We start from the raw sequence: 26,069 nt of genomic DNA on the forward strand, positions 1-26,069 counted from the left end.
CCTAAGATATGAGTAGCTTGGGGTTCCGCTTGTTAGAAAATGCCGGATTGTTACAGAGCGCATCACAAAGGACATACAGACGCCCGAGACAAACGATGACAGGCCGATGAAGTTACGGACAAGGACACGGAGGACACGACTATATGAAAACTAGCCAACGTAAAACGTTCGACTTTCGACTCAGCCCGCGACGAAGTTGAGTGTAGAGATGCGACGGAATGAAAGAACATTCCGTACAATGAACAATGATCGCTTCTCTAAGCTTCATTGACTGATTGCGGTTCTTCGGCGAAAATTGAAGCTGAAGACTTGGACGCGGACGCGATATGCAGCACCATTACGGTGCCCCTATATATTTGCTACATCCTAGCCTATCTTCCTTAGTATGTGTGTGTGTGTGTGTGTTGCTCATGCTCACTTATGCTATTGATACTGATACTGCTGCTGCTGCTGCTAATACTGCAGCGGAATGGTCTCAGATCTCTGTATCTTGTTCTTGTGGTGTTGCTCTGATGGTGGGGGCTTCATGGTGTCACTTACTACTGTCACGTCTAGGTTTGCAAAATTTTCTAGCTAGCGTATTAACATTCCGATTGGAGGTTTCGGGAAGCCCGGGAAGGGTGAGTGTACGTGGAACCGCAGCGGTTTTACACATGCAGCATCACCCTGTATTGTAGTCCCTAAGTAAAGCTACGGAAGGCCACAGATTTGTGGTGCACAAGATGGGGTACAAATTACAGATACTTACGAGGAGTTACACACAATTGCCTAAAACATTTAGGTGAGGCAGGTTTTGTAGGATTGACAAAATTAGACTTTTAGCTTATGACGACTTAGAGCGCTGAAAATTCCTCTAATGTGAAACAAAGTATCCTTTCCCTTGTTACATGCCATTGCACGCAGACAATATAGCCGACGGGGCGTGCTGTCTTTATACACATTGCTACGTTGCTCAGACTGGTTTAATGAATTGCGCTAATTCTGTTACAGTACGCGGGGGTCTTCTCAGCTACTCGAATCTGCTCACGAGCTCTCAGCGTGGCTGGTCTGGGTTTGGGCTCTGTGATTGACGGTCTAAATCCTCAATATCTCAGTATCTGTTGGTTTGAGGATTGGCGTAGTTATCCTATTGTAGGGTGAAGTATTGACCAGTCGAGACGCTATCCTGCAGGAAATGTCATTTGCTGTTGCATTTTGTTTATTTCATGCCTTTCGCGTCAACGATTCGAGACTTTCGCGTCAATACCAACCGGCAGGGTCACTAACTTCCCAGCTCCATGCCAGAAATGCATCCACAGACCACAGAGGAAGAGCAACGGTTCGTTACCTATTCGTTACGCTAGTAGAAACCTATCAACGAATCGTGAGTGCAGATCTAAAAGGAAGAGATGCTAAACAGTCGAATCGCTGTTTAGTCGAATCGCCCCTACGTCGGTGTGGGATCTTTTTGGCAACATCGCCAGATTTGCCTGCATCAAGTAGTCGAGCAAAACGGCCGTTTCTCCAATATTGCACTACACTACCCATCACCACCACCTCGCCGCCATCATCACCACACTCCGCGGTACGCTGTTCTCCAATTTTAACCAACGCCCTTCCCGCCCCTTTCCCCTCTCCACCATCTCCTCCATCCTGCGTGTCCATCCAAGTATCGCTAGTTGAACCAGCGCGGTTTATACCACTACTGGAACTCTAAACTCTCTTTTTGCCCAAAACCAGGGCTCTTCATCGTCGTTGACTGACCTCCGTGGGTCGGGTTTCTTCTTGCCAGAGCCAGCCAGAGGCGCTCCTCCTGCTGCCCTGCTAGCTCAACCAGCGTTGACAACACCCCACTCCGCCCCATCCCGCCCCTCGTTGCACTTCAAGGAAGTAGAAATCCGCACCGCACCGCCGTACGCGGAAGATAAATAAAACTATTTTTAATTTGATTCGAACCGCCTCCGACCGAAGCGACCAACAAGCGAACCAACGTCGTCGTCGTTGTCGTCCTCGTTGCCGCTGTCAAGTGTTTTCGCAGATTCTCTCGGTGGTTGGGCGGCCGCCAGTGCTGCTGGTGTGCTCGGCTCGGTGGTTACTGCTAGGAAACGAGTATTTACATTGCCTGTGTGTAGCATTCGAATGAAGTTTTTTGACACCACCGGTTCTGAAGTAGTTCCCGCCGATGCGGTAGAACTTCCTGGAGTCGCGCCCGCTCACCCGGAGGAGTAGGACACCCGAGAGAGTGCCCTACTTGAGTGAATACCATCGCTATGCTTGTACCAGAAATTCTGACTATGTCTAAGCACAAATTATTATTATTCTTTATTACTAGAACAGACAGAGCACCGTATCAAGCATCAACTTGATGTTTTAAATCAAGTGAGATTCGTCCGGGTTGACGAACTGACGTATTCCGCTCTGAGTAATCGAAGGCAGCGACCTCTAGCGACCTCATGGATGAATCCACGGACGAGTCACCTCTATACCTTATTGCACGTGACAATCGCTCACTGGTTTTTGATCGATTTTGGACAATCCATGTCCCGAGATGGCCCAGGATCCAGGATGTTGCCTGCTGACCCAGCGCGTAACGTGACGGTCCACGACTGTCATCGCCCTGGCATCTGCTCGCTTGTCCTTCAACGCCCCTTCTCCTGCTGGTCACTGTTGTTGTTGTTGTTGTCACCACCACCGCCGTCCAATGGATAAACTCCCTGGCAACAGCTACCCTAACCAACAGTGAGGGTTAGTCCAAGGATCCAGCAGAACGCCTTGGAACGCCTGGGACTGTGAGACATCATGGGCCTCCAGACCTCGGCGGTTACTCTCGGTAAAGCCCCCCCCCCCCGGGGCGGCCGGCTTAAAGTAGCGCAACTGCGTCATTACCGTTCGAACGTTCTCGGAGTAAAGCGTCACTTTCTGCGATATGTGCGCCCTTGATACCTTGCCCCGTTCTCGGGCCCTACACTTTTTGCCCAACAACAACCAGCCGACCAGTCGACCAGAAAAGCCAATAACACTTAACTTCAAGCCAATTGGAAGGAACGGCGCGCGTGATTGGATGACGGACTGCCTATATACTTGCTACTTTTGCCTCCATTTCTCTCTCGGGCGCTCTGGTGCTCCCTCTTTATCCCTCCCTCGAAGAATTGCTTGTAGAGGTCAGCTATCGCCCCAGCTAAAGCTAGTTCGTAGCAGAGTAGGCCGCCCTGGCTGCTGCTGCTGCTGTGAAGTTTCTCCGTGCCGGTCTTCCGGTACATCCGTTGTTGTTGTTGTAGTTGATGTTGAGTTGCGTGTTGTCAGCAACAGTTAATAACGTTCGCTTACGAGACCGAACCATCTTGCTGCGGGCACTCGCAGGCCATCTTCTGGCTGCATAGTATTTTAGCCTTGAATGAAGTATTATACGCTAATGTCAAACACAAAAATGGTCGGTGTCGGGTCATCACAGGAGCCGCTCACATCGCGCAACACGCGCTACAAACCCCCGCGGTCGGTTTCAAGCTCCACAGAGACTCGAGCTCGCTGTCATCCCTGGGGATGGGCGCGACGGATGGATTAATTGGAAGTGATGGTGGTGGTGGTGGGTGCCGGTCATGGGTCTTGGATGTTAATGAGGCTGGGTAATGGATGGAGGATGGGGTCGAACAACAAGGAGCCATTATTACGCCTCCTAGCGTGGGCTTGGCAGGCTACACAAAAATTAGCAGCAAAGTGTGTCTGTGTGTGTGTTGTGTGTGGTGGAGTGGGTCCGGGAAGGGAAGTGTGTCCGGGTCCTGGCGCCGTAGTGCACGACCATCCAAAATGGCAACCACACAGCGGTTGCCACTCTCGGTCGAAGCTAGTAGAAGAATCCTTCTCTTTTGTTTCGACCAGCGAGCTGGTGGAAGGCCAAAGCTTATTAATACAGTAGCGGGCAGCAAGGGGAGGTGTAGCACACAAACCAACACACCCGCACACAGGTAGCAACAACCTGGCGAACCTTGTATGGCGCTCGGTTAGCTAGGCGGCCCCTGAAGGGGGTTTGCTGCTGAATATCGCCAGGAACACTTTGTCTTTGAACGTTCTTCACATGACAGCAAGAGAGAGAGAGAGAGAGAGAGAGAGAAAGAGAGTGTACGAATGAACAGCGGAGAAGAGTTATTTTTAATTCCTTGGAGTGGAATGAAAAGGATCGCTCATCCAAAAGGATGAGCCGTTGATAATGAGCAGCAGCAGCAGCAGCAGCCAGGTGTATGATGATGGCTCGGAAGGCGCGTGTTAGGAAACAAAACACACTCATCATGCGAGAGAGATGAGTTGTGTATTTGTGTGTGTGTGTGTGTGTGGATGGGGGTGGTGGAAGGATGTACATACCTGTGGAAGCTGGAAGCGGACAAACGGTGTGTGCACCACCACCGCCGCGCCGGATACAGGATGCACTCGGTTCCCAAAAAGGATACACTCGACGACTTACCACCAAATACTTCAACACGTTGGCGCGCGCGCGCGTGAGTGTGTGCGTGACTTGTGCGATTATTTCGATTAAGCATAGCCTGAAAAGTTTCGGAAGCGGAAGCCAACTAAGAATATGCATCCAGATTCCTCCCCGAGCGCTACGAGCACACGGCTCTTCCTCTGTTAAGAGTAAATAGAACCGTTTAAAAGGTTTTGGGAGAACTTCCCCAAATCTAATCTCAACTTTGTGAGTGGTTTTACCATCTCTTCAGCAATGTTATGATCGATTATGTTCGATTATGTTATATTCAATGCAACAGTAAAGCAAAAGTTTATAAAATTCAAACGAATTTTTGAATATTTATATAGTCCGTAGTTTATAGATGTTCCAGGAAATCGGTACTTACACGTGTGCAGGGTTCGAAGATGTATAAAAAACAGCAAACATGCAAATGCCGTCCACCTTTGTGCGTGGAATGCCAATCAAGGGGAAGCTCAAATAGCCAATCAATGGGCGGCAGGTCCAGCAAATCGGAAAACCGAAAGACCCCTCCAAGGCACAAAAAGCTCCGCCATCGGCGATGGCAGTGAAAGTTGGATTCCTGTTGAGAATACCCTACGTTTGGTGCATTTTGGGGTTGCACTTTCGAGCGACTCGAACCAGATGAAACGGTTGATACGCAATGCTACGGCAACACCAACCGACCCATTTGAAGGAAGTTTTGGATGAAAAACAACAGCTACCGTTCGACAGAAGGCACCGTTGACTTTGTTGCATGCGAACGCTCCATCAGGTACTGGAAAAGCTAGCCATAGGGAAATAATTGAATCATTTGGTTGGAAAATTCTGTTAAATGTCACCTGCTCACCAGACCTTGCTTCTGGTGGCTCATCATCTTTCAACATCGCTGGGACACGCCCTTAGCGAGCAGCACTTCAATTCTTATGAAAATGTGGAAGAATGGCTTGAAGAATTGTAACATTCAAAAGACGCACAACTCCTTTTGACGTGGCCTCCACAAATGGCAAGATAGATGGCAAAACTGTGTTGCTGCCGATGGCCACACGTTGAATACATATATACTTTGAATAAGTCTACTAGTCTAGTCTTTAAAATTGGCGTACCTGTAATAGACTGTAGAAAAGAATCCCTCAATCCTTGCACATCTTTTTTATATTTAGAAAATAGGAAAAAGAAAATTTTTGTACCGATGAATTCCCTGATTCTTGAATTACTGAATTGGAAAGGGTTGCAAAATACGCTTCCACAGCGCTGTTGTGACCTCATCATTTGATGCAAAGCGCTTTCAACGCATGATTTTTTTTGTTTGCTCTGGAAACAGATGGACGTCGCTAGGGGCCAAATCTGGTCGGATACTGTGAATGCTCCACCCATTCGAACTTTAATTCATGGCTTTTGGCCGTTGTCAAAATACTCTTGTGAAACGGCCAAAATACTGTGTCAAAATACTCCTGCAGATGAAATTGGGTTTTTTTCTGCAAACCGATATTCTGTATTTTTCTCCGAATTCGGGTGTTACTGTTGTTAATGGACATCCTTGGCGTGGATTGTCTTCAAGGCTTAAACGTTTGAATTCAGCAACCCGTCTTTACCTACTGTACTAATTAAAGGCGAAGGGTCCTCATGTACTTTCAACATTCGTCCTTAAGTTTCCTTTACTTTTAAACCTTCCAAAACTAAAAATTCAATCACTGCACATGAATTGACAGATAGATGCGAATGTTAGAAATGAGAATATGGACATCGAATTTTTATTATCGTACAAAAGACAATTTTATTATACCCAAAAGCCCATTACCCATGATCCCGCAGGCGACCTCAGGCGGTTCATAACACTGGAAATCAACAAATGGAAATAAAGTGTCAAAAATTTCATATTAATTGATCAGGTTCTCCACGATGGGTAAATCAATTCCCACATTTCACACATTTTCGGACGCCCACTTCCAGGGAGGAGCGGCCCCACTGCTAACTCCCCGGGAGGAGGGGCGTATCTGGCTATCTCTATTTCCGGAAAAGCCCGCAATATCCTCACAGTGAACGCGGGGAGAACTTTAAATCACCCACACACACACACACACACGGACACACGTGTTCGGGCGGCCACCCACCCGCCCACCGGTATCGCACGCTCCGGTGTCAAAGGCTAACGGAGGCCAGCGGAGTCCGGGGGCTTTTCGCTGGTCCGTGAGACTATATTCGTGCTCTCATCGTGCTCGCTTAGCGCTTAGCTCGTGATCTCACACGTTGGAGTGTTGTGTTCTACTTCTTTTCCTAGCTTTGTTTTCTGTTGCCTTTTCGCTCTGTTCTTGCTGCCGCTGCTGCTTTTGTTCCAGCCTCCAGCCCGTGCTCTGCCACACCTCTTTCGTAACCATTAACCGGTGAACCCGATGTTACTTTTTTGGCTTTCGCTTCAACTCCACACTCCCGCCGAGCTTCGGAGCACGCGGCCTCCGAAGCTCGGCGACTGAAGCGTTACCTCAGCGCCACCGCAGTCGCAGTCGGTCTCTGGTGGTCGGTTGGGTTCGGCAGGTCGGTTAGTCGTTTGCCAACTGCTCTCGGTATCGCCGCGCTATCCGGGTCTGGCTCTCTGGCACGTTGCATCATTTCCACCTGCTGCTTTTTCCTGGGCAGTGTGTCGAGGCACCTGTGGGGCATACCGAAACGTGTTGTAAATTACGTGATTAGTGTCAGTGTGCACCACACGCACTGTGTGCACTAGTGAAAGGACCATTTCACCGGACACCGGAGGACACAGTGCCCACGCACGCTCGGGTACGGTAAGGGCGATAAACAGGCGGTGGCGGCGGCGGCGGTTGTCAGTTTCTACAAATCGGGGCTTTATTTTGGCCGTGTTGCATGTGAGCTGTCAATTGGCACGCGGTAGGAACGATTGATCGAGTTGTCGAAAGTGCTCGAATTTGTTGTCGCTTGCCACAAGATTTGTTCGCTTCTGTTTTCAAGTGCACGGAGGCCTCTAGCAAACTGGGAAATTGCTTTGCGTGCAGTGTTGCTGCGAATGTGTTTGAACCAATTCTCCATTTGTTGTCCCCCCCTCCATATTAAGCTACAATTGAAATGTATTTTTTTTCTTTTACTATCGTTTTACACAGTTAGAGCGGTGCGGTTCCCAACCAGCGAAGGATTTTTTGCGCCAGGCACGAAGGCAGCTTCAGCCCACTAGAAGAGCCCACAGCCACGTACGTGCGAACGCAGCGAGGAGTACACACACCCGCAATCAAACTGTTCCCGGATCGGTGTCCGAGAAAGGTGGCACAAGCAACTTACTGTGCAAAACGGCAAGGGCGCGTACTACATTAGCATACCCCCAGCAGCCAGCTAGCCATCAGCAGGCATCAGCAGTATCAGCATTATGTCAAGTGGTGTTGAAGAAATCCTTTCCTACAAGCGCGACTCGAAGGAGGACCTCTATGGGCTGCTGAACTGCAATGAAACCTCAACGGTTAGCAATCGATCTCTCTCTCTCTCTCTCTCTCTCTCTCTCTCTCTCTATCTTTCGCGCTCTCTCTCGCGCTCTGTCTTCCGCCCCCGCCTCTCGCTCTCCACTACCATTCCGATCGATCCTCGCCCCCCCGCTACTATCCTTGCCCTTGGTCTGTGAACGGTGACCGTCCGCGACCCGCCGACACAGCGCGAAGGTTTCCCCACTCCCAAGGTTCTATCAAAGGAGGTTAAGATCCGGGCCAAACCAAGTCTCAGAATCGTAAACCAAATCTTGGTTATCGATCGTGCACTAATGTGTGTGTGTGTGTGTCGGTTTTGCACTCTGTCTCTCCTTCTCTCTTCACCCCCTCTCTCTCTCTCTCTTTCCCTCTCAGCGCACTGGTTAATGGTACCCATGGTACCGCAACTAATGGGGACAGGTTTCACCATCCTCCATCAGCTGGTGTAAATCCGCACTGCCAATCCGTTGGAAGCGTAGAATTTGGATGAAAAATGTAAACCTTTCGCAGTTTCGATCCAACGGTTCGGTTCGTTGAATCAGCTTGCAGTAAGCATGTGAAAAGTGTACACATGGCATGGCACTTGCTCCGTAATCTGCATGGAATCGGTGCGGTGCTACACACTTTTTTTGTGCAGCTAAAAGTAGAAAAGTAAAGACTCAAAGCATGGATTTGCAGCAGCCGTATCTGGACCGCTGTCATCCAGGCGCGCGGTCGGTCATCTAATTGCACTCTCTGGTAGTCGTTTTTGGTAGTTTGGACAGTAAATAGCTAACCCATTTTTGGTCCGGCTGCACCGGAAAGAGTGGTGTTTCCAGTCCTTGTGTATATCATGCGAGTCCACACTCCTTGTGCAGTGTGAGTGTGAGATGATAGGAAGATGAGGGAGAGGGTGCGTGGGGCGAGGTAATGACAGTATGACCTTTGCTGTGTGTACCGTGTACCGTGTGTACACGGTTTTGGCTCATCAGTGCAGTACGAGGATCATGGGTATATCCTGCCGTAAATAAACATGAGATATGATGACCCCCATTCACCGTAGCCGCGCGGCAAGTAAATAAACAGCGCACGGTCGAAGTAGGTCACCGACAATGAGAACCACACTCTTCATCTGTTTCACCTCTCGCCTACCCCACGGCTGCGCACCGTACCATTAAATGTGAGTGTCCTTGTGCGGATGAGTTGGGTCAGATGATAGCAGCGTGTGCTTGCATTTAGGTGCAGTGCATTATTGCTATGGGCGCAGGACTCCAAGAAGCGATGTGAATGCGGGTGCCGCATTTCCATCTTCCGCATTCCCACTATTCCCACTCTCCAGTGATCCCCGTTGTGTTGAGCACCTGTCGCATCCACCTCATTCTGTACTACTGCTACCAAGTGTAGCGGGCGAGGGCTGGGTGAGAAGGGTGTGTTAGGTTACACAGGGCAATATGCAGAAGCAGAGTGCCCGCTGTAGTGCTTTATCTCTATCTCCACTACCATAAGTTAATATGTTCTGTGCTTCCAATATCCAAAGGTTGACCAGATTCAAGCGGAATTTAAAATATTGGCCCTGCAGTACCACCCGGATAAAAACGCTGGCGACAAGGAGTCGGAGGCAAAGTTTCAGCAGTTGAAAGTAAGCGAACGCTGTGGGGACAACACACCTCCAAACGACGAATTGACGATGACGGATAGAATGTACCTTCTATTTTTACTCCCACATTTTAATTTCTTGTCTGCACTAATTTCGCTTCCGTCGTTCTCACACCGGAACCGGAGATTCGGCACGACAGCTTCGTTCAATTACTACCTAACGGCGGCGGTGATTCCAATTTTCATCGCGGTCGCGGTTATAGAATACACTTTGCCGTGTCGTATGTGATAAGTAATCCTTCGTTTATCCTCATTTTTTTACAGGAAGCGAAGGAAACTCTGTGCGATCCGGAGAAGCGGGCCAGCTACGACAAGTGGCGCAACAGTGGCATCCAGATCAGCTACAAAAACTGGCTCGGAATGAAAGAGCACGTCCAGCAGAGCATGCACTGGGCTATCCCGAAGACCAAAGATCGAATGCTACCGGACGGTGCCGGTGCTTCCGGCCCCGCTGCTGCTGGCTCCGGTTCCGGGCTTAGTGCCGCTCAGCCCAACCCGGCCCACCGGCGCGCCTCGGAAGGAGGAGCAGCCCTCTACTACGGCAGCCGGAAGGGTGAATGGGGCTCGGAAAACTCGAGCGAAGTTGTCAACAAGTTCCGCAACTATGAGATATAAAGTGGATCTGCAGTAACGCATGATACGCATGCCGTTTCACTCCTATGTCCCGTCTATCGTTGAACCCGGCCCGGCTGTACGAAACACGACATAGTAAGCGATGGGAATTTAAGAGCAACAACCACCTCGTTACATTCGCCCCAACTTAGTCGATTGAAAGCACGTCGATAGTTAATTTCCCCATGATCTGATTCAGAGACAGTGCTTGGATGGCACATTTTGTTATCTTTTGTTGTAGTTAGGTTTGTTTAGTATTAAGTCACTGTTTTATCATCATTGTTATCATTGTTATTTTTTTTTCTTTTGTCATAATTTTCTTTCTCTTTGGTAACGATTTACGAACATTCCACAGTGTTAGCAGAAATTCGTTAGCTGGGCCGATAGGCAACACATAGCATACATATATTAAAAGAACCCATAACAAATGATTCATCCCAATCCCAAAAACGCCACAATCCACTGCAGGGATTTATGATCGAACGAAGATGGTTACAAAACAGTGACAGTACACGCCACGCTGAAAGAGTGCACCGAACGTATAATTTACCTACGAGTGTATGTCGCATGACATGAAACATTCCAGCCGCCATTGGCAATTTAACCGAACATTGCAGTAGGCCACACACATTGGCGAAGACTCGTTCTTTCTCAAATGAGATAGAGAGAAAAACAAACCCAAAATTCTCCCCCATCATGATCGCAAAATCTCTCGCGCTCTCAGTCTTCCCTGCTCTCACTCAGAATGCCGTAATCGATTGACATTGTACATTTTACTTATGCTAAGTGGATGATGGTAATTTTGCGAAAAGCAGAGAAGTTAACCAACCGCGTACAGGGTTGTAACTTAACAAACGATGACGACAATGGTTGCGAATATATGGTGGTATGTGTGTGCCGTGACGAACCAAACTAAACATTCAACTTCCGCGGAACAGCTGTTCGGAAGGATCGGCAAAAGTGACCGCCGAGAATCATTTAAATTTAGCAAATGCAATGATGTAAGACGTCGAAACACGACAAGAGTAATGATTTCCATAAGAACCGGGTTTAAAAGCGCATAGAACATATTTGCGGTGTTTACCTCAAAGATTTGCTGCTCGCAACCAAGCGACCTTGGTGGAATAGAACACCATTCGAAACCAGGCAAATCGAACCGATGCTCTCTATTTTATAGTATTTTACGGTACACACTGTGGCGATTGCTGCGATGCATACGACATATACCTACCTGTATACCTTTTTACTTATATGTGGTGATACCCATAGGAGAAAGAGAGCTTCGCTTTCGACAATGTACCATTTTAAATCAAGCTATGTAGGTGATAATAAGTGAATGTAAAACCTCCGTACCAGTTGTGCTCTATCTTATCGTCCCACCTCTCGTCCCGCCAGTCCAATCGAGAAAATCTGCTAAGGATGTGCTGCAAATGTGCGTCGGTGTATGTAGGATACCCTGTGAAGCACGCATTGACACTCCCCCTGCAATGGTGTTGTGGTGGTGGTGGAACCTGCGACAAAACTTGCATGAAAAGAAAACCCTTTTTGAGATATTTTTAACCACCCGAAAAAAAAATTGAAGCACCTCTCACCAAACGTTCTACACTAAAAAAAGACACATCCAAAAAGGCATCCCTAAACGCCTGTGCTTAGAAGCACAACGATTCACTTCGGAAGAGTAACAGTACTCAAAGTAGCAATTTAAATGTCACTGGAACATGGAAGCAATCAAAAACACAAAAATATGAAACAAACTGAAACTTTACGGAACCTGAAGAAACCTGGCTCTCGAGACTGAATGTGTTTGGGTTTATTTTTCCAACTATTTACATAAACACGTGTGTTTAGATTAGCTCTTAACGTGGAACATCCTTAAACACAAACCCACACGCACTTCCTTCCGTTCGACAATTGCTTCCGGTGAGGTCAACTAAATTCACACTATTGAAGAAAAAAAAAACCTTCCGGGCGGAGATCAGATACTGGCACTGTTTCAGGAGTTGCTCTGCATAGAATGTAGCACAAAAAAATGTCCCTGTGGTGCAGGAACCCAGATTATGCGTCTATTGTCGTTCTACGTTATATGTCGTATCAGAAGTTAAGGAGATTTATAAACACATAAATGTGACGTGAGATAGCAGCACATGCGATGACCAGAATTTGTTACCTGCGATGACCTGCTGTTAATTATCTTGTTGTTGGAAGCTCTAAAAAAAGACACTAATCTTAATAATATTGCTATTCATTACCATTAATTAAACAGGTGCCAAGAAGGTTGGAAAAACAATATCAAACTGTAGAACCCAAAAGATAAACCCGTTATTCGGCAGCAAATCGTGAATTGAACGTTCAAGCTATGCCGGTGCAGATCGGGTTGCAATCAGGTCAAAGGACCAAAGCTGAAAATACGCAGCCCCTATAAGGGGATGATCCCAAATGTGATTTTACGTTGTTGTTCCTATCCTGTGTCCCTATCTTCCGGGAAGATATTAGCAAACGTTGGTTAAAAATTAAACGGACTCTACGTTCAACAGTTCGACGGCATGATAGATTCGAATGCAAACGGTAGAAGGAAAACCCAATCTTTCTTAGATTGACATACGGGCCCCCAAAACACAGCCAGGCACCCTACAAAGCTGAAACTTGTTAAATACGTTCCATAGCAAGCCAAGACAAAACAATATGAACCCAATTGAAGTTTGTTGTGGGGAATTCAATGGTTTGCAAACCACATATTCAATGTTTAGCAGTACCCACAAGTATACACAAGAGTATAGTAACAACTGCTGTTACTACCGACAAACAACCATTTGAATGCATGAAGGAAGATAAACACTACAGTACACAAAATACAGATGATATACACACAAACAAAACAAACATACACTCCCATACATACAGAAATACACAAGATGATGCACGCCCGAAGGCGAAACATTTGAACACTAATTAGTTTAAAACGTATTAAACAAGCAAAATATTATAAAACAAAAGCGATCAATGTATGACAAAGTGTGCTCTTCACTTCCAGCCGTTTGCTTAGCGTGCGCATGATCCCTGCGCAGCGTTAAACTTTTCTACAAAAAGTAACAACCGTTAGTGGAGCGCTACCACCTACCGATGGCAGTGGTTGATGCCCAACTTTACCCCTTTTACACACTGAATAAAGTAACATTTTGCAACTCTATAGCGAAAAGCATTGGTCTAGGCTTTTATTGCTTCCAGCAGCTTACCATCGAACGTATCCTGCGTATCGTTGCAGGTTTCGGGCAGATTTTATCGTAAAAACCGAAACACGACCGAACCATGTTTTGCGTACAAATGATCTATTTCCCCATCGTGGGCAGTTCAGCTGTGCTGCTAGCTAGCACGCACTAGACTAGCACGTTCTTATTGTTCGCTTTCCCATGTGAGAGACAAGCCTAACTAGTCGAGAGGACAACCATTTTATTTTTCCCAATTCCCTCTCACCGCCTCCAACTGGTCTCTATTTTTATTCTGTTAAATACTTTTGAACCAGCCCGTTTTAAACCGTATATGTGTATATGTATATATTTATGTATATTTTTGGTAACGCCTCAAATCGTAGAATTGTAATCATGCAGTGAGCGAGCGTGTACTCCTCCCATCGCCCGCGGTGAGTTTTGATTTTACTTTGTTCAATGAACTAGTTAAAATTTTTGGTGTTTCGATGCACAATTTTTGCGTTTACATCTGTTTGCCTCAGTACGAAGCATTTAAATTGCTTTTTTCACGATTTGTTTTTCAGTTGCAGTTTTCCCGGTGCGTCACTTTAACTGGCGAGTTGAACGACGTAGTCGTTATTTCGGTTGTAAATCGAAACGAACTTCTCGAGTGGTCCGCAAACGCAGAAAAAGTTTCCAGCCGATCGATAATGGAATTCAGTACACGAATAACTGTAGATTTACTAAAATTACGTTAAGATTTATCGCGCAAAAAGTGCTGGAACGCAATTACAAAAAGCAGAAGAAAAAAAAACGAATGAGGCAGAGTATTTTGTATAATGGCGTAACAGCTAGAGAGATTTGTTTGCAAGATTCGTTTGGTTTTTGGCCTCTTTCGACTGCACCCCGTGGGTAATTATATTGTACGTATGTTATGTTCACCCGTTCGTCACACCAGTTTATAAACCTACCATAAAGTAGGAAAAACGGCGACATGGCAGTAACTTATCAGGGGTATGCTACGAGCTAAAAAGAATACATGTTAACGGTAAGTAATGGCAAACAGTTACGATGGCAATTAGAATGGCGACACAGTCCTGATGGGTGTGCGGTTTGACTTAAGTGTAGATGAGTAGATAACGGGTCAATAGTAGCGTCATAATCGACGAACACACTACTCAACCCTGTCCGCCGGATGGTCCGGAAGCAATTCGCACGGTCGAAGAAACTCCTGACCTCGTTCGTGAATCCATTTGTTGGAAACTGCAAAACAAAACATACGATTAAATGGTACTGTACGTAAAACTCTTTTGTTTAACCCCTTTCGCAGATCTAACTAGTTGTCCCGATAGCAAAAACGTTGAACAGAAGTATAGATATCGCTTACCCCATTTGGTACCGGTGAGAACCGGGCAAGCTGCATGGCGCGTTGAGTAATCACCGTAACCCGAAGCATGTAGATTGAACCAGAAAGCGGCCGTACCCTTCCGTGGCCAGAGGGCCATATGCAACGAGGGAAACACCGTGGCACCACCCTGCGTCACGTTGCTCATCTACGGACGGAGAGCGTGGTATGCAAAGCAATGATAGCAAAACAAACAGCAACGAAAGCAACTAAAACAGGACTGTGCGGTACGGCGATACTCACGTAAAACAGTACGGTCGCAATCCGGTTGCCGGTACCGAGACTCTTGAATGCGTTCCGCTCTTCGCGGCGCGCAAAATCAAAGTGCGGCTCGTAGTGGCCACCGATGCCATAGTTTACCACCTGCAGCTCCTCGGCCGTCTCCATCGTTAGCCCGGTCATGTCCTCCACCCGCAAGCTGATCGCCCGGATCATTTCGTCCTCGCTGTCCTTCAACCAGGCCGACTTGCTGATACGATAGGTGGCGAACTCAAGTTCACCCGTCTTGTAGTTCTGAACCGTGGCCCGCCGGAACCGGGGCCGGGCGTACTGCTTGATGCGCTCGATCTCCCAGTCCGACATCACCTCGTGATAGATCACTATGTACGGGCGCAAATATGCCTCCTCTAGCTTGAGCGGTGCGATCCGCAAAAACGCCGAACGGTTGGTGGCGTAGCGGCAGACGAGCTTCGATCGGAGCTCGATCGGTAGCTGTTGCTCACCTCGGCACAGCTGCTCGTACAGCTTCCGCTCGGTTCGGTCGTATACGTGTGGACTGCTGTCGCCCTTGTAGATCTTCTGTGGCGAAGTGCAAACATCGTCCCAGACCCAGAGTTGGAGTTTCGAATGTTTTTGCGAGAGTGCAGAATTTGTGTTAACAATCACGGTATCAATGCGTCGGTGCCAAAGCAAACAGCAAAAAAAAGAGAGATTCGACTCACCGTGTTGACGTCAACTGGCACTTCCGCGCTGCCGTCGTCGCCTCGCAAGACTTTGTGATGCGCTTCTTTCTCCAATTCCTTCACATAGTAGGCCTTGTTGCTGACGGCTCGCTCATGATTCGGCACCAGCTCCAGCAGTTCCTCCGTCATCGAAAGCGCTGTCTGAATGTTTCCTAGCATGGGAAAGGTGTGCTCTCGTGAAATTGTCCGTCTCGTCTCCGTCGGACGGACGCTAGGCTAGCTTACCCTGCTTGAAGGTGGAAAACGCCAAATACTCCAGCACGTCCTCCTTCATGGCCGTCCGGTTGACCTCCTGCGTCAGCCGGTCCATCGCCTCGCGCATCCACAGCACCGTGTGGTAGTAGTCCCCGTTCAGGTAGCTTTGGCGTCCGAGCTCGAAACAGTCGCCCGCCGCCAGCTCGGTGCTGTACTGTACCCCGTCGAGCATGCCGCGGGCGACGCTGGCCGTGTCCAGGTTGTAGGTATCCTGCAAACGCATCAGCGCCACGGCCGCCCCGTTCAGATCCTCGTCGGACGGAAACTTCAGCACGCTCCGGAAGCTGGTGACGTTCTCCAGGAACTCTTTGCCCACCTCGTACGTCATCAGATTCTCGACGTACCGCCAGTCGGTGGTGAGCCGTTTGGTCAGCAGAAACGCATTGACCGGGTTCGACAGGTACGCACTGACGTCCCGGGCCGCTTCAGCATGCTCGCGCCGATACTCTTGCACCTTCCTGAGAAAGAAGAAACACATCCAAGGTTAGCAAGCATGTTTGAGAACGTTCAATAAAAATGCACCCGGTGGCCGTACCGTCGTAGCTGCAGCAGCTTCTCCTCCTGCGCCTGCACGTAATTGTCCAGATTGGCAATCAGCACGGCTTCCGTCTCCAGCAGTTCCTCCATGTCGGCCAGTGCGGTAAAGAGTTCGCCGGTGGCCGCCGAAAGGCATGCCGCCATCAGAACCATCGCCACCATCACCGGCCCGTGTATGGCGCCTCGCATCGCCATTGTCGGCTGCCACAGCACGTCCGGCAGCCCGCCAAACCAAACGGAACGAAACAACGACCGGAAAAACCCCCAGCAAAATTTCAGCACACACCAAACGAACGAACGGGGCCTAATGTCGAACTGTTTATCAGGAGATTGTCGCTAGTTCACTAACTGAGCGAGTCGCGCCACCCCGACGACGCTGGGCAGCAGTTTTGGACGGGCCCCGAAACTGATAACGATCATAACACATGTGCCCGAAGAGCTAGCGTGTGCTTCAAAACCGGAAGTAGGCAATGGCGGCAGGCGGGTTTCTTTTTTTTTTGGGCCGTATGGATTGGTGTGTGTGTGTTGGTGCGTGGGCGGGCTAAACCGGCGGCACCGACAGCAGATGTGCATCAGATGCAGAACACATTACTGTATCAGCAGCCGCTACGTAGCCTTTTTTTTCGCCGATTGGTTGGTCGGTTGGTTGGTTGAGTGGTTGCTTGGTGGCTTCGTTGGTGGCTGCCTTGCTGGGTGGCTGTTGCTGCTTGCTAGAACCTGAAACATTCCCAAACCTTCAGTCCCGATTGCGATTGGAAACGCGTCGTCCAAAAATCCTGAGTCGCCGGTTGTCACTTTCAGGGCGCGACTTCTCGGAACCCGAATTTGAACCGCTACCTTATTGACACCTGGTTGCGACACTTCCCAGAACAGCGCACAGTGGTTCTGGTTGGCGCTGTCCGCGCGGCCGTGTCTCCCGGGATAAAACTAAACCAGCGCACACTGTACTCGTGGCCGACAGCAATTGTTGATTACGAATGACTGGCGGGCGGAGGCGGGTTTCTAGGCCAAGGAAGGCCAACACGCACATTTGCTTTCGTCGCGCGCGCGCGCGCACACACACACGCGGTCACGTAGCACCCCGCCAGCTGTCAAAGTGCGTTACTGGAACCGATTGTCCAGACGAGGGAAAAACAAACGAACACATGGTTCGTGCTAATTCCTTTCTCCTGCTGATTCGCTTCGTCCTTTCCCTCTCGCCCGCTTACCTTTTCTGTGCCTCTTCCGCTTTGCCGCATCGCACCAATAGGCTCCCGCTTGTAATCGGCATTCTATTAGGTGAGGCCAAAAGTTCAATCACCAGACGTCCAGACGAGACGAAAGTAAACATTGAATTTTCTATTTTTAGATGCCGGGGTGAGAGTACTTTGTAATCACCGCAACAGACTACTTTCGCACTTTCCAAACTGGAAAATAGGTGAGAGAGGTAGAGCAAGAACAACGACGCAAGCAGCAAGGGCATTAAAAGAACACCAGACGAAACATTTAAAAAAAAGTCAAGCGAAATAAAGAGTGAAAGTGAAAGCATGGCGGGGGGGGGGGCCGGCATGGTTTCCATTTCGTTTTTAGGCTCCTATCAAAAACCCTAAGTCTGAAGTTTGACGTACTGGTTGGAAGGCGGCCCAATAAATCAATAGTCGATAGTTAAAAATGGTTCGATAGCACCCTAAAACAATAAAAAATACCCAGACGAGAGAGTTGAAATGCAACTAGAGTGACAGCATCAGCGTGAAGGACGGCGAGAGAGAGAGAGAGAGAGATGGGACACGAGTTGTGTCACAGCACACGGCGCTTCGGGCGCTTCCCCGAAGTAGCATGTGGTTCGTTCGGCCTTTCTTTATTTCTCCCCCACCCACCTTGCACGCTCTCTCACTCTCTCTTTCTCTGTTTTCTGCACGCGCTTCTTCAAGGGTTCTGTTTCTCTGTCGCGCCCCATTCACCTTTGTTTCATCATCCCAGTTTCAGTCGATCTTGCGGACGCTTTGTGCTGCGCGCGCGCCTCTGGAATGGAGTCCAGATTTCGGCCCCGGATCATGTTCGGGCCCGCTCACATCGCTTGACGCGCGGCCACAGGTGCCATGTGTGGTTGATGCTGCCTTTGTTTGCTTCTCGCGGTACAAGTGGTTTTGTTGTGCTGTTGAGCGTTATTGGATTCACCTCGGCTCGGTTTGTGTCCAAGCAGCTCCACGGTAAGCGGGTCGAACAGTGACGTGAGAAAAGATCCTGGGTGTCCTGTGATGGATCGGGGCTGCCGTCGGCCGTCTCCAGCGTGAATGATGCAAGAAAGCGAACCCGGTTAAAGAGTACAGCACAAACGACGATGTGAGACAGGTAGGTCCTTTCCCGTTCCGCATGGCCACTAGGGGCCGTAACGCAAACTGGCGCGCGATCCGCTGTTAGCGTTATCTAGCGTTGGCCCCGTTCCACCCGAATTTTTGCAACGCAACACGAGTAGCTGAGCTGTGGGACGTTACGCTTCGCTATAAATATGTGTCACTGCACAACAAAGTGCAGTAGGACGGCGCACGCCGGAGAATGCGTTTGGGAAAACGTAATCTAAGCATGAAAAAAAAAACCCCAGTCGTGACTGTAATGCGAATGGTCATGGTATGTTGCGACAACGCAAGCGGCTGACCCTGACTCCCGTGCGTTTGCTCGGGTTACAGACAGTTGAGCCTTCGCAGCGCTTCTAATACAATCTAATCCGGCCCTTCCAACCGCCTCGCGTCTGTTGAAGTCTTGTTCTCGATGATCTACAAGTCAAAATCTGTTCGCTTGCTTGCTCATTCTATATGTAGGCTAATCCCTAAGTGGTAGTGACGGGATTGGAGATAGATTTCCATCCACCTTTGGGCATAATCATTCTCACAATAATGCTGGTCTTAAAGACGAGTAGTACATGGTAAGTTCTGTTACGATATTCAATCAACTTTTCAATGATCTACCGCAAAGTTATGGTCTGATCAGTGGCAGACTTTCGCTCTTCGAAAGCCTCGCTGACAGGTTACCAGCTAACTCTTCAACTCCAACTTCAGATTGCATATTGCAACTGCAATTCTTGTACTGAGGAGCCCCTTCGTTTGCCTTCGTGTAAGGATTATTTGAGCAAGATCTGAACAAGGACATTTGGAAAGTGTCTGAACAATGTCGGCTCCCCTGCTTCGTCGAGCAGGAGCGCCAGCACTTTGTACTTGCACCAGCTGTGTGTAAAACATTTCCGGCCGAATAGATCAACTAGATTGCATTGCTCGACATGTTGTGCCCTTTGCACACGCCACCGAGCGCCGATGTCAATGTATACATAAGGACCGGGATTGATCGCCACTTGACCAGCAATCATCTCAATTATCTGATAACAAAAAAATAGCAACCGCTTGCCGCGCATAAGTATCACAGGATGGTACGATTAATTTCCATTCGTATTTGTCCATTGTCCGCCGAACCAGCCGATGTGCCAGTGCGTTGGCTACCGTTGGCTGTTGTCAAGCTTTCAAACTGCAGGGTGCATCAGTGTTGAAACGCGGTGAGCAGAAAGTTGTACCTATCGCCAATATCAGTGTTATCAGTGAAACGAGTAAACAAAATACCGGGAACGGGAACGGGAAACTGTTCCTTTCGTCACCAATTTTTGGACACCAGGCCCGATTCTTTTGGATGTCCGAACAGGAACAGGTGAGAACGCGAGTAAACTTGATGGATCCATTTGACAAAATGCTACCACCATAGGAGCTCAGAACGCACGGCAATGATTGCGATTTTAACCTCGCGCGGCCGCGGTCCGGGCGGTGAAATTTAAACACGCCATGAAATACATATTTTATGCGGTAACCGACCGCCCGGGCCTGTTTGCTGTGTGGTGCCAATAGAGCTGTGCCCCGAGCCAGCCCCTGAGCCAGGTGACGGCGCAGCGTAGTGCGTTATGTAATCGATAACTATTATTTACTGTTTTTCGACACTATTTCGTGACAATTAACTAACGCTCACCGTTGGTGGGGCGGGTTTTTGGTGACGTTGGTCATGATAGTGTTTGGCAAAAACGGGGCGGTGGCATCTCTTTTTTTATTTTTTGCCTTTGTGGCGAACTGTGATGTCAGTAGTAGGTACGACAAGCGTTCCTTCGTTGCGGCTTTGACGGGGTGTCGATGGGCTACTACATTTTGTTTACCCCAGTGGGGAGTGAGCACCACACCCCGCCAGTGAGCAGAGATGCTGCGCCAACTCATTCGGATTGTAATAGATGAACGGAAGCACATCCTGGCAACGGGACAGACGACACGATCATACATGGCTCTACACGGACGGTAATTAGTACTTCAGCAACCACCGATTCCGATTGCCTGAGCCGATTCTGAGTGGGGTTAATGAACATATGGCACGCCGGTCGGTAGCCGTGTTCCCCACGATAGTGCCGATAGCGGCCGCCGGCTATCGGTGTCTTCCGGTCCTCGGACATCGAATAATGAAGTGTGAGAGGGCTAGAAAATATGACGGGCGCGCCGAATACACCCGATCCGCGGCCTACCACTGCCGTTATCGACAGCGGGGTCCGGTTATCTTCAACAACAATCGCCCTGTAGAGTAAGTGTGGTGGGCAAGCAGGAGTGGGTGATTAGCATACGGCATGTTGCAGAGCGCCACTGCGCGGGTTGCGGTTCAAACCAGTCCCAGTCGTCGAACAAAGATTGAACCGGAAATCACACCCGGAACAGAGCGACATCGAAAACAGCAGCCAGCAGAGCCAGCCGTGTAAACATCAGAGGCCGTCTGTCGTCCTAGTAGCGCACCAACCGATCGGTTTTGTTTTGACTTTTGATTGTGTATTCACTGTTCCTGATTCAAACGTATTTCCAGCGATCCCGCGTCCCGTGAGAATAGGCGCCCGGGACCGGAGCGTGAAGAAGCTGCGTAGCGGCGAGATCTGACGGTGATCCCATTCCGGTGGCAACTGGCAGCCACAGCACAGCATGCCGGCAGCAGCCACAGCGAACGTCGCTGTCGTCGTGTAGACCGCCGGCATCGCAGCGTGGTGCGAGGAAAGTGAAAACATTTTAAAGAAGCAGCCAGTGGCAGGCAAGAAAAGGAACGACGTTACAGCGCGACGAGTCACGCTCTTCGACGCGCTAACTTCGGTGGTCGTAGAAGAGAGTTATCACTCATCAATCAGCCTGGTTTGATTAGCCTGGACCGGCTACCACCAGCCACAAATCACCCATCACCACATTCCGGATGCGTACCGTAAGGATAGGAGCAGCTCTGTTGCTGCTAGCCGCCATCGTCAACGGGGCCGCGGCCGCGTACCGTGTCGGGGTGGGCAGGGCCGACTGTACCGGCCCGTCGGTCGAGATCACATTCGTAAGTGTTTCGCTCTCTTTCTCTGTGCCTGTGCTCTGCTTCCTTTAGGATAACAGGAGCCGGTCTGACCGCCCTTTTCTTTCTTGGACCCGGTTCTTTCTTGTAGATGGGGTACGCACAGCTGGCTCAACGCGGCTCCGGTATCCATCTGCGCCAGTACGCCCGGTCCTACGTGGTGGAGGACGCCCCGGGGCATCGGTTCGTGTTCGTCGGTGTCGACGCCGGTATGATGGGGCACGCGGTGAAGCGAGAGGTGCTGGCGGTGCTCCAGAAGAAGTACGGAGAGCTCTACACGGACGCCAACGTGATTGTGAGCGGGTCGCATACCCACTCGACGCCGGGTGGCTTCCTTATGTATCTGCTGTACGATCTGACGTCGCTTGGGTTCGTGTCGGAGACGTTCAATGCGCTCGTGCACGGCATCGCGCAAAGCATTATCAGAGCGCACAACAACATGGTGGAGGCGCGGCTGTTTGTCGCGGAAACCGAAGTGCACGATGCAAATGTCAACCGCAGCCCGAGCGCGTACGAGAACAACCCGCCGGAGGAGCGCGCCCAGTACCGGGACAACGTCGACAAAGGGCTCGTGCAGCTGCAGTTCGTGAGCGCGAACGACGAGGCGACGGTGCTCGGGGTCATCAACTGGTTCGCGGTGCACCCGACTTCGATGAACAACACGAACCGGCTCGTGTCGAGTGACAACGTTGGCTACGCGTCGGTACTGCTGGAGCAGGAACGCAATCCGGGGGCCCTCGTCGGGAAGGGCGAGTTTGTGGGGGTGTTCGCCGCGAGCAACCTGGGCGACTCGTCGCCCAACATCCGCGAGCCGGTGTGCGAGAAGACGGGCCTGCCGTGCGATGTGCTCACGTCGTCCTGCCCAAGCGGGGCCGGTGTCTGCTTCGCGTCCGGCCCGGGCGACGATATGTTCCAGAGCACGGCGATAATCGCGGAGCGGATGTACCGGGCGGCCTCGTCACTGCTGGCGGATCCAGACCGGCGCCGCGAAATCAAGGGCCGCATCGGATTCGCGCACCAGTACGTGGACATGACGGTGGCCGAGGCGACGCATCGGGTGGAGGGGACGGATGAGGAGCGGCGAGTGCGGGGTTGTCTGCCAGCCATGGGGTACAGTTTCGCGGCCGGCACTACCGACGGACCGGGTGCGTTCGACTTCCAGCAGGGCACGATCACCGACAACGTACTGTGGAACGTGGTGCGCGACTTTATCGCCGAGCCAACGCCGGATGACAAGGAGTGCCAGGCACCGAAACCGATCCTGCTGGCGACTGGCCGGGCCCGCTTCCCGTACGACTGGCAGCCGAAGATTGTGCCAACGCAGGTGGTGATGGTGGGTGACCTGATGATCGCGGCCGTACCCGGCGAGTTCACGACGATGGCGGGCCGCCGGCTGCGGAGCGCCGTCTCCCGGGCGGCGGTGGCGGCCGGCGGATCCGAAGTGCAGGTGGTCGTGGCCGGCCTGTCAAACATGTACTCGAGCTACATCACCACGCCGGAGGAGTACGAGGTCCAGCGTTACGAGGGTGCGTCCACACTGTACGGCCCGCACACGCTCACCATCTATCTGGAGCGGTACGGTCAGCTGGCGGCGGCGATCGTACAAAACGAGACGCTCGAAACGGGTCCGACGCCACCGTACGAAGACGACAAACAGATATCGCTCACCACCGGCGTGATCTTCGATTCGCACCCGCTCGGCAAAGACTTTGGTGATGTGAAGGTGCAGCCGGCTGGACGCTACGATCGGGGTGATACAGTGCACGCCGTATTCATCGCCGGCAATCCGCGTAACAATCTGATGCACGATAAAACCTACTTCACGGTCGAGCAGCGTCAGCGGCAGTCGAAACAACAAGCGGGGGACGATAACGACACGTGGAAAGTTGTGGCGACCGATGCTGACTGGGAAACGAGGTACCGTCCACCGTCGCGCATATCCTTGTTTTCGCTTTCGACCGGATGAATATCTCACTCTCTCTCTTTCTCTTTTCCATTTGCGCAGGTTCCGCTGGGAGCGCACATCCACAATCCTCGGGTTCAGTGATATTGAATTCTACTGGACGATTGGCCCGAACGTCGAGACCGGCACATACCGTATTCAGCACTTTGGCTACTATCGTTACATTCTTGGAGGCATTTATCAGTACGTCGGCACAACCACTCCTTTCACGGTTGGCTAGCCACAGGAAGGGGTCGGGCAGAATGTGGCCGCATTTGATGGGCGCCTGGTCCCGCCTCCCGCAGGTGGTTACCGAACGCACCAACCCGAATTTACGCACCGATTCGATCGCCCGTTCTTTTCGTTCGTGGTCGTATTCTACCAAATAGACTAGTCACTGAGCGTTTGGCGATAGGAATGTTAGCAAATGATTAGGAGTGTGGCTGTGGAGGGCGCATTGCACCAACACACTTCATAAGTTAAAAAAAAAATGAGGAAAAAATACCAATAAAACCGTAAACCGTTGGGATATTTTAAAATTTAACTCGAAAGCTTTCAGTTTCTTTCGTTTGATAGCAACGATCGCAATTGAAAATCATACATCACCCAACTAACAAAAAACTTTGAAAAGAGAAAAGAGAAACGTGAGAAGAATTAATTGTTAGGAGCTCGAATTAGTTTACTCAGGTTTTTCTTATCCAGTTTTTAGTTTTAGTGGTTTCTTATTCATCCATCGGTTCAGTGTCTGGCTCGTCCGCTTCGTTTTGCTCTGCAATGCGCTGGTTTTCTTCCTTGAACGACTTCAACGTTTCACGCTGAGACTCGAGCAGCTGCAACAGTTGCTCGCGTAAGGAATCGTTCCTCTGCTCAATGGCATCCAGCACCGAACTGACCATATCCAGGGACGCATTAACCGAATGGAACTCTATCGTCGAACGAAATCAATCAGTCAAACGGCAGCATTTTACGGGAAAAACCATACTCACCTTCTGATGCCTCATCCAGATCCAAGTCGTTGTCCTCGGACATATTATCTTCATCAACGGCCTGCTCAGTACCCGATCCTTCGTCCGGTACTGTCGCCTTGTTGCGCGTATTCTGGTCGCTGGCACTTTCTTTCGGGTCCGGAGGCATTGCTGTAATTTCTTTGATTCTCACCTCAACACTTAGTAGCTAGAGCTGGATTTCGTCGTCCGCCAGTCACCTGATCTACCGTACGGTTGATGACTGTTTTGCCCTGCTCGAAAGTTAAGAGATTCCAGCCAATCGATGTTGACGTTTGACCGATCGAAAGCTGTCAACATGAAAGCTTTTCTCTGTCATAACATGTTGTTATTCTCTTTCGGCTATAGCTGTAGCGTAACTTTACTATTCAAAATTGGTCATTGGGCACTTCTTTTAAATTTGCGATTCTGACCCGGGATTTATTAATTGAGTAAGTAACAATTGACGACATACAAACAATGCAACGCCGCCTTAACTTGGTGTGTTGTGGATAACTACATGATGTGTTTTAAAAGCGTTGCCATTTGGAAGCAGCGCATGCGCTTCCATGTTTGTCCATGGAATTGATACGATGGCAATATCTGTCAGCCACGGCCATGCTATATCGTTGATTATGGTGGAAGCATTTGTTCGCATTGCGGAGGCGTTTCTTGGAAACCCATAATTGTCTAAGCAGACGAAAACATTGAATTCCATCGACACTACATGCCTCAATTGGCTTTGGTTGGAACAAGCAACAAGTATATTGTGCAGCATGACGTCTACCGTTATTAAATGTTTTTTTCGTACATTTGTCGCACAGGATCTCTAACAACACTCAGGCTGACACTGAGTGCTAATTTGAGCTTTACGAACAAACCTTATGGTAGCAATGCACTACTTCGAATCGAAAAAAACGAAGTTCCGCCGGATGACGTTTGGCTGAGTGAAGAAGATGCGCTCCACTATTTCCTCAAGCTCGTAAAGGGTTGTGAGTGAGGATTGGCCATTGCTCTACACACCTCGCATAATATCCTCCGGCTAGTTAGTTATGGTCGGCTATCGAGCTATTCAGTGGCCGTTGCTATTCCCGCGATCATGGCCACTATTTTTCCCAGGCTTTTCGGTCGCCTATCCACTAATATTTCGGTCCACGGTTAGTTGCTAGTAGTCCGAGTGCACAGCAACATACTAAAATTGGCCACACATAAATCATCTAAGTAACGATTTCGATCGCCCTCGTTTATTACGATGCACTTACGACAGGATCCATTTGATCCACC

At 49.8% G+C, this 26,069-nt stretch overlaps 4 protein-coding genes across 6 annotated transcripts in view; 2 read left to right on the top strand and 2 right to left on the bottom strand.

Moving 5' to 3' along the window:
* Positions 1-13,335, top strand: part of LOC128268085 (J domain-containing protein) — a 22,528-nt gene extending 9,193 nt beyond the window's left edge. The window contains exons 1-4 of one of the 2 annotated variants that reach the window (XM_053005111.1): positions 7,006-7,213; positions 7,552-7,901; positions 9,419-9,520; positions 9,802-13,335. In XM_053005111.1, coding sequence (XP_052861071.1) covers positions 7,812-7,901; positions 9,419-9,520; positions 9,802-10,152 — 543 coding nt within the window. In that variant the 5' untranslated portion in view covers positions 7,006-7,213; positions 7,552-7,811 and the 3' untranslated portion in view covers positions 10,153-13,335. Of the gene's footprint in view, positions 1-7,005; positions 7,214-7,551; positions 7,902-9,418; positions 9,521-9,801 lie in introns of those variants that run through there. The other variant, XM_053005103.1, reaches the window with a different exon arrangement.
* A 117-nt stretch (positions 13,336-13,452) lies between these two features.
* Positions 13,453-16,593, bottom strand: LOC128267935 (prolyl 4-hydroxylase subunit alpha-1-like). Its single transcript, XM_053004902.1, has 6 exons — positions 16,492-16,593; positions 15,927-16,414; positions 15,681-15,853; positions 14,983-15,534; positions 14,722-14,887; positions 13,453-14,597 (listed from the first exon to the last, which is right to left on the bottom strand). Exons 1-6 carry the CDS (start codon positions 16,581-16,583, stop codon positions 14,509-14,511), a joined length of 1,560 nt encoding a protein of 519 aa, XP_052860862.1. The 5' UTR covers positions 16,584-16,593; the 3' UTR covers positions 13,453-14,508.
* A 2,047-nt stretch (positions 16,594-18,640) lies between these two features.
* Positions 18,641-24,305, top strand: LOC128274745 (neutral ceramidase). 2 transcript variants are annotated; one of them, XM_053013048.1, is made up of 4 exons: positions 18,641-18,824; positions 21,345-21,845; positions 21,952-23,777; positions 23,866-24,305. In XM_053013048.1, exons 2-4 carry the CDS (start codon positions 21,720-21,722, stop codon positions 24,041-24,043), a joined length of 2,130 nt encoding a protein of 709 aa, XP_052869008.1. In that variant the 5' UTR covers positions 18,641-18,824; positions 21,345-21,719; the 3' UTR covers positions 24,044-24,305. The 2 variants fall into 2 exon arrangements, with proteins under 2 accessions (XP_052869008.1, XP_052869015.1); XM_053013055.1 differs by lacking the exon at positions 18,641-18,824 and adding an exon at positions 20,032-20,165.
* Positions 24,306-24,470: 165 nt separating this feature from the next.
* Positions 24,471-25,074, bottom strand: LOC128270108 (UPF0184 protein AAEL002161). Its single transcript, XM_053007516.1, has 2 exons — positions 24,789-25,074; positions 24,471-24,727 (listed from the first exon to the last, which is right to left on the bottom strand). Exons 1-2 carry the CDS (start codon positions 24,934-24,936, stop codon positions 24,525-24,527), a joined length of 351 nt encoding a protein of 116 aa, XP_052863476.1. The 5' UTR covers positions 24,937-25,074; the 3' UTR covers positions 24,471-24,524.
* Between the last annotated feature and the right edge of the window lie 995 nt (positions 25,075-26,069).

Source organism: Anopheles cruzii, chromosome X (genome assembly GCF_943734635.1).
Source record: "Anopheles cruzii chromosome X, idAnoCruzAS_RS32_06, whole genome shotgun sequence".
Lineage (NCBI taxonomy): Eukaryota > Metazoa > Arthropoda > Insecta > Diptera > Culicidae > Anopheles > Anopheles cruzii.

What these genes read in the sequence shown, in the direction of transcription:
- LOC128270108 (XM_053007516.1), bottom strand. Translation starts at nt 24,936, where the DNA reads ATGCCTCCGGACCCGAAAGAAAGTGCCAGCGACCAGAATACGCGCAAC. An exon ending in TCTGGATGAGGCATCAGAAG is followed by an intron (nt 24,728 to 24,788) that starts GTGAGTATGGTT and finishes GTTCGACGATAG; the next exon opens with AGTTCCATTCGGTTAATGCG.
- LOC128274745 (XM_053013048.1), top strand. Translation starts at nt 21,720, where the DNA reads ATGCGTACCGTAAGGATAGGAGCAGCTCTGTTGCTGCTAGCCGCCATC. An exon ending in CGTCGGTCGAGATCACATTC is followed by an intron (nt 21,846 to 21,951) that starts GTAAGTGTTTCG and finishes TCTTTCTTGTAG; the next exon opens with ATGGGGTACGCACAGCTGGC. An exon ending in GATGCTGACTGGGAAACGAG is followed by an intron (nt 23,778 to 23,865) that starts GTACCGTCCACC and finishes CCATTTGCGCAG; the next exon opens with GTTCCGCTGGGAGCGCACAT.
- LOC128267935 (XM_053004902.1), bottom strand. Translation starts at nt 16,583, where the DNA reads ATGGAGGAACTGCTGGAGACGGAAGCCGTGCTGATTGCCAATCTGGAC. An exon ending in AAGCTGCTGCAGCTACGACG is followed by an intron (nt 16,415 to 16,491) that starts GTACGGCCACCG and finishes CTTCTTTCTCAG; the next exon opens with GAAGGTGCAAGAGTATCGGC. An exon ending in TCTCACCGGTACCAAATGGG is followed by an intron (nt 14,598 to 14,721) that starts GTAAGCGATATC and finishes TTTGTTTTGCAG; the next exon opens with TTTCCAACAAATGGATTCAC.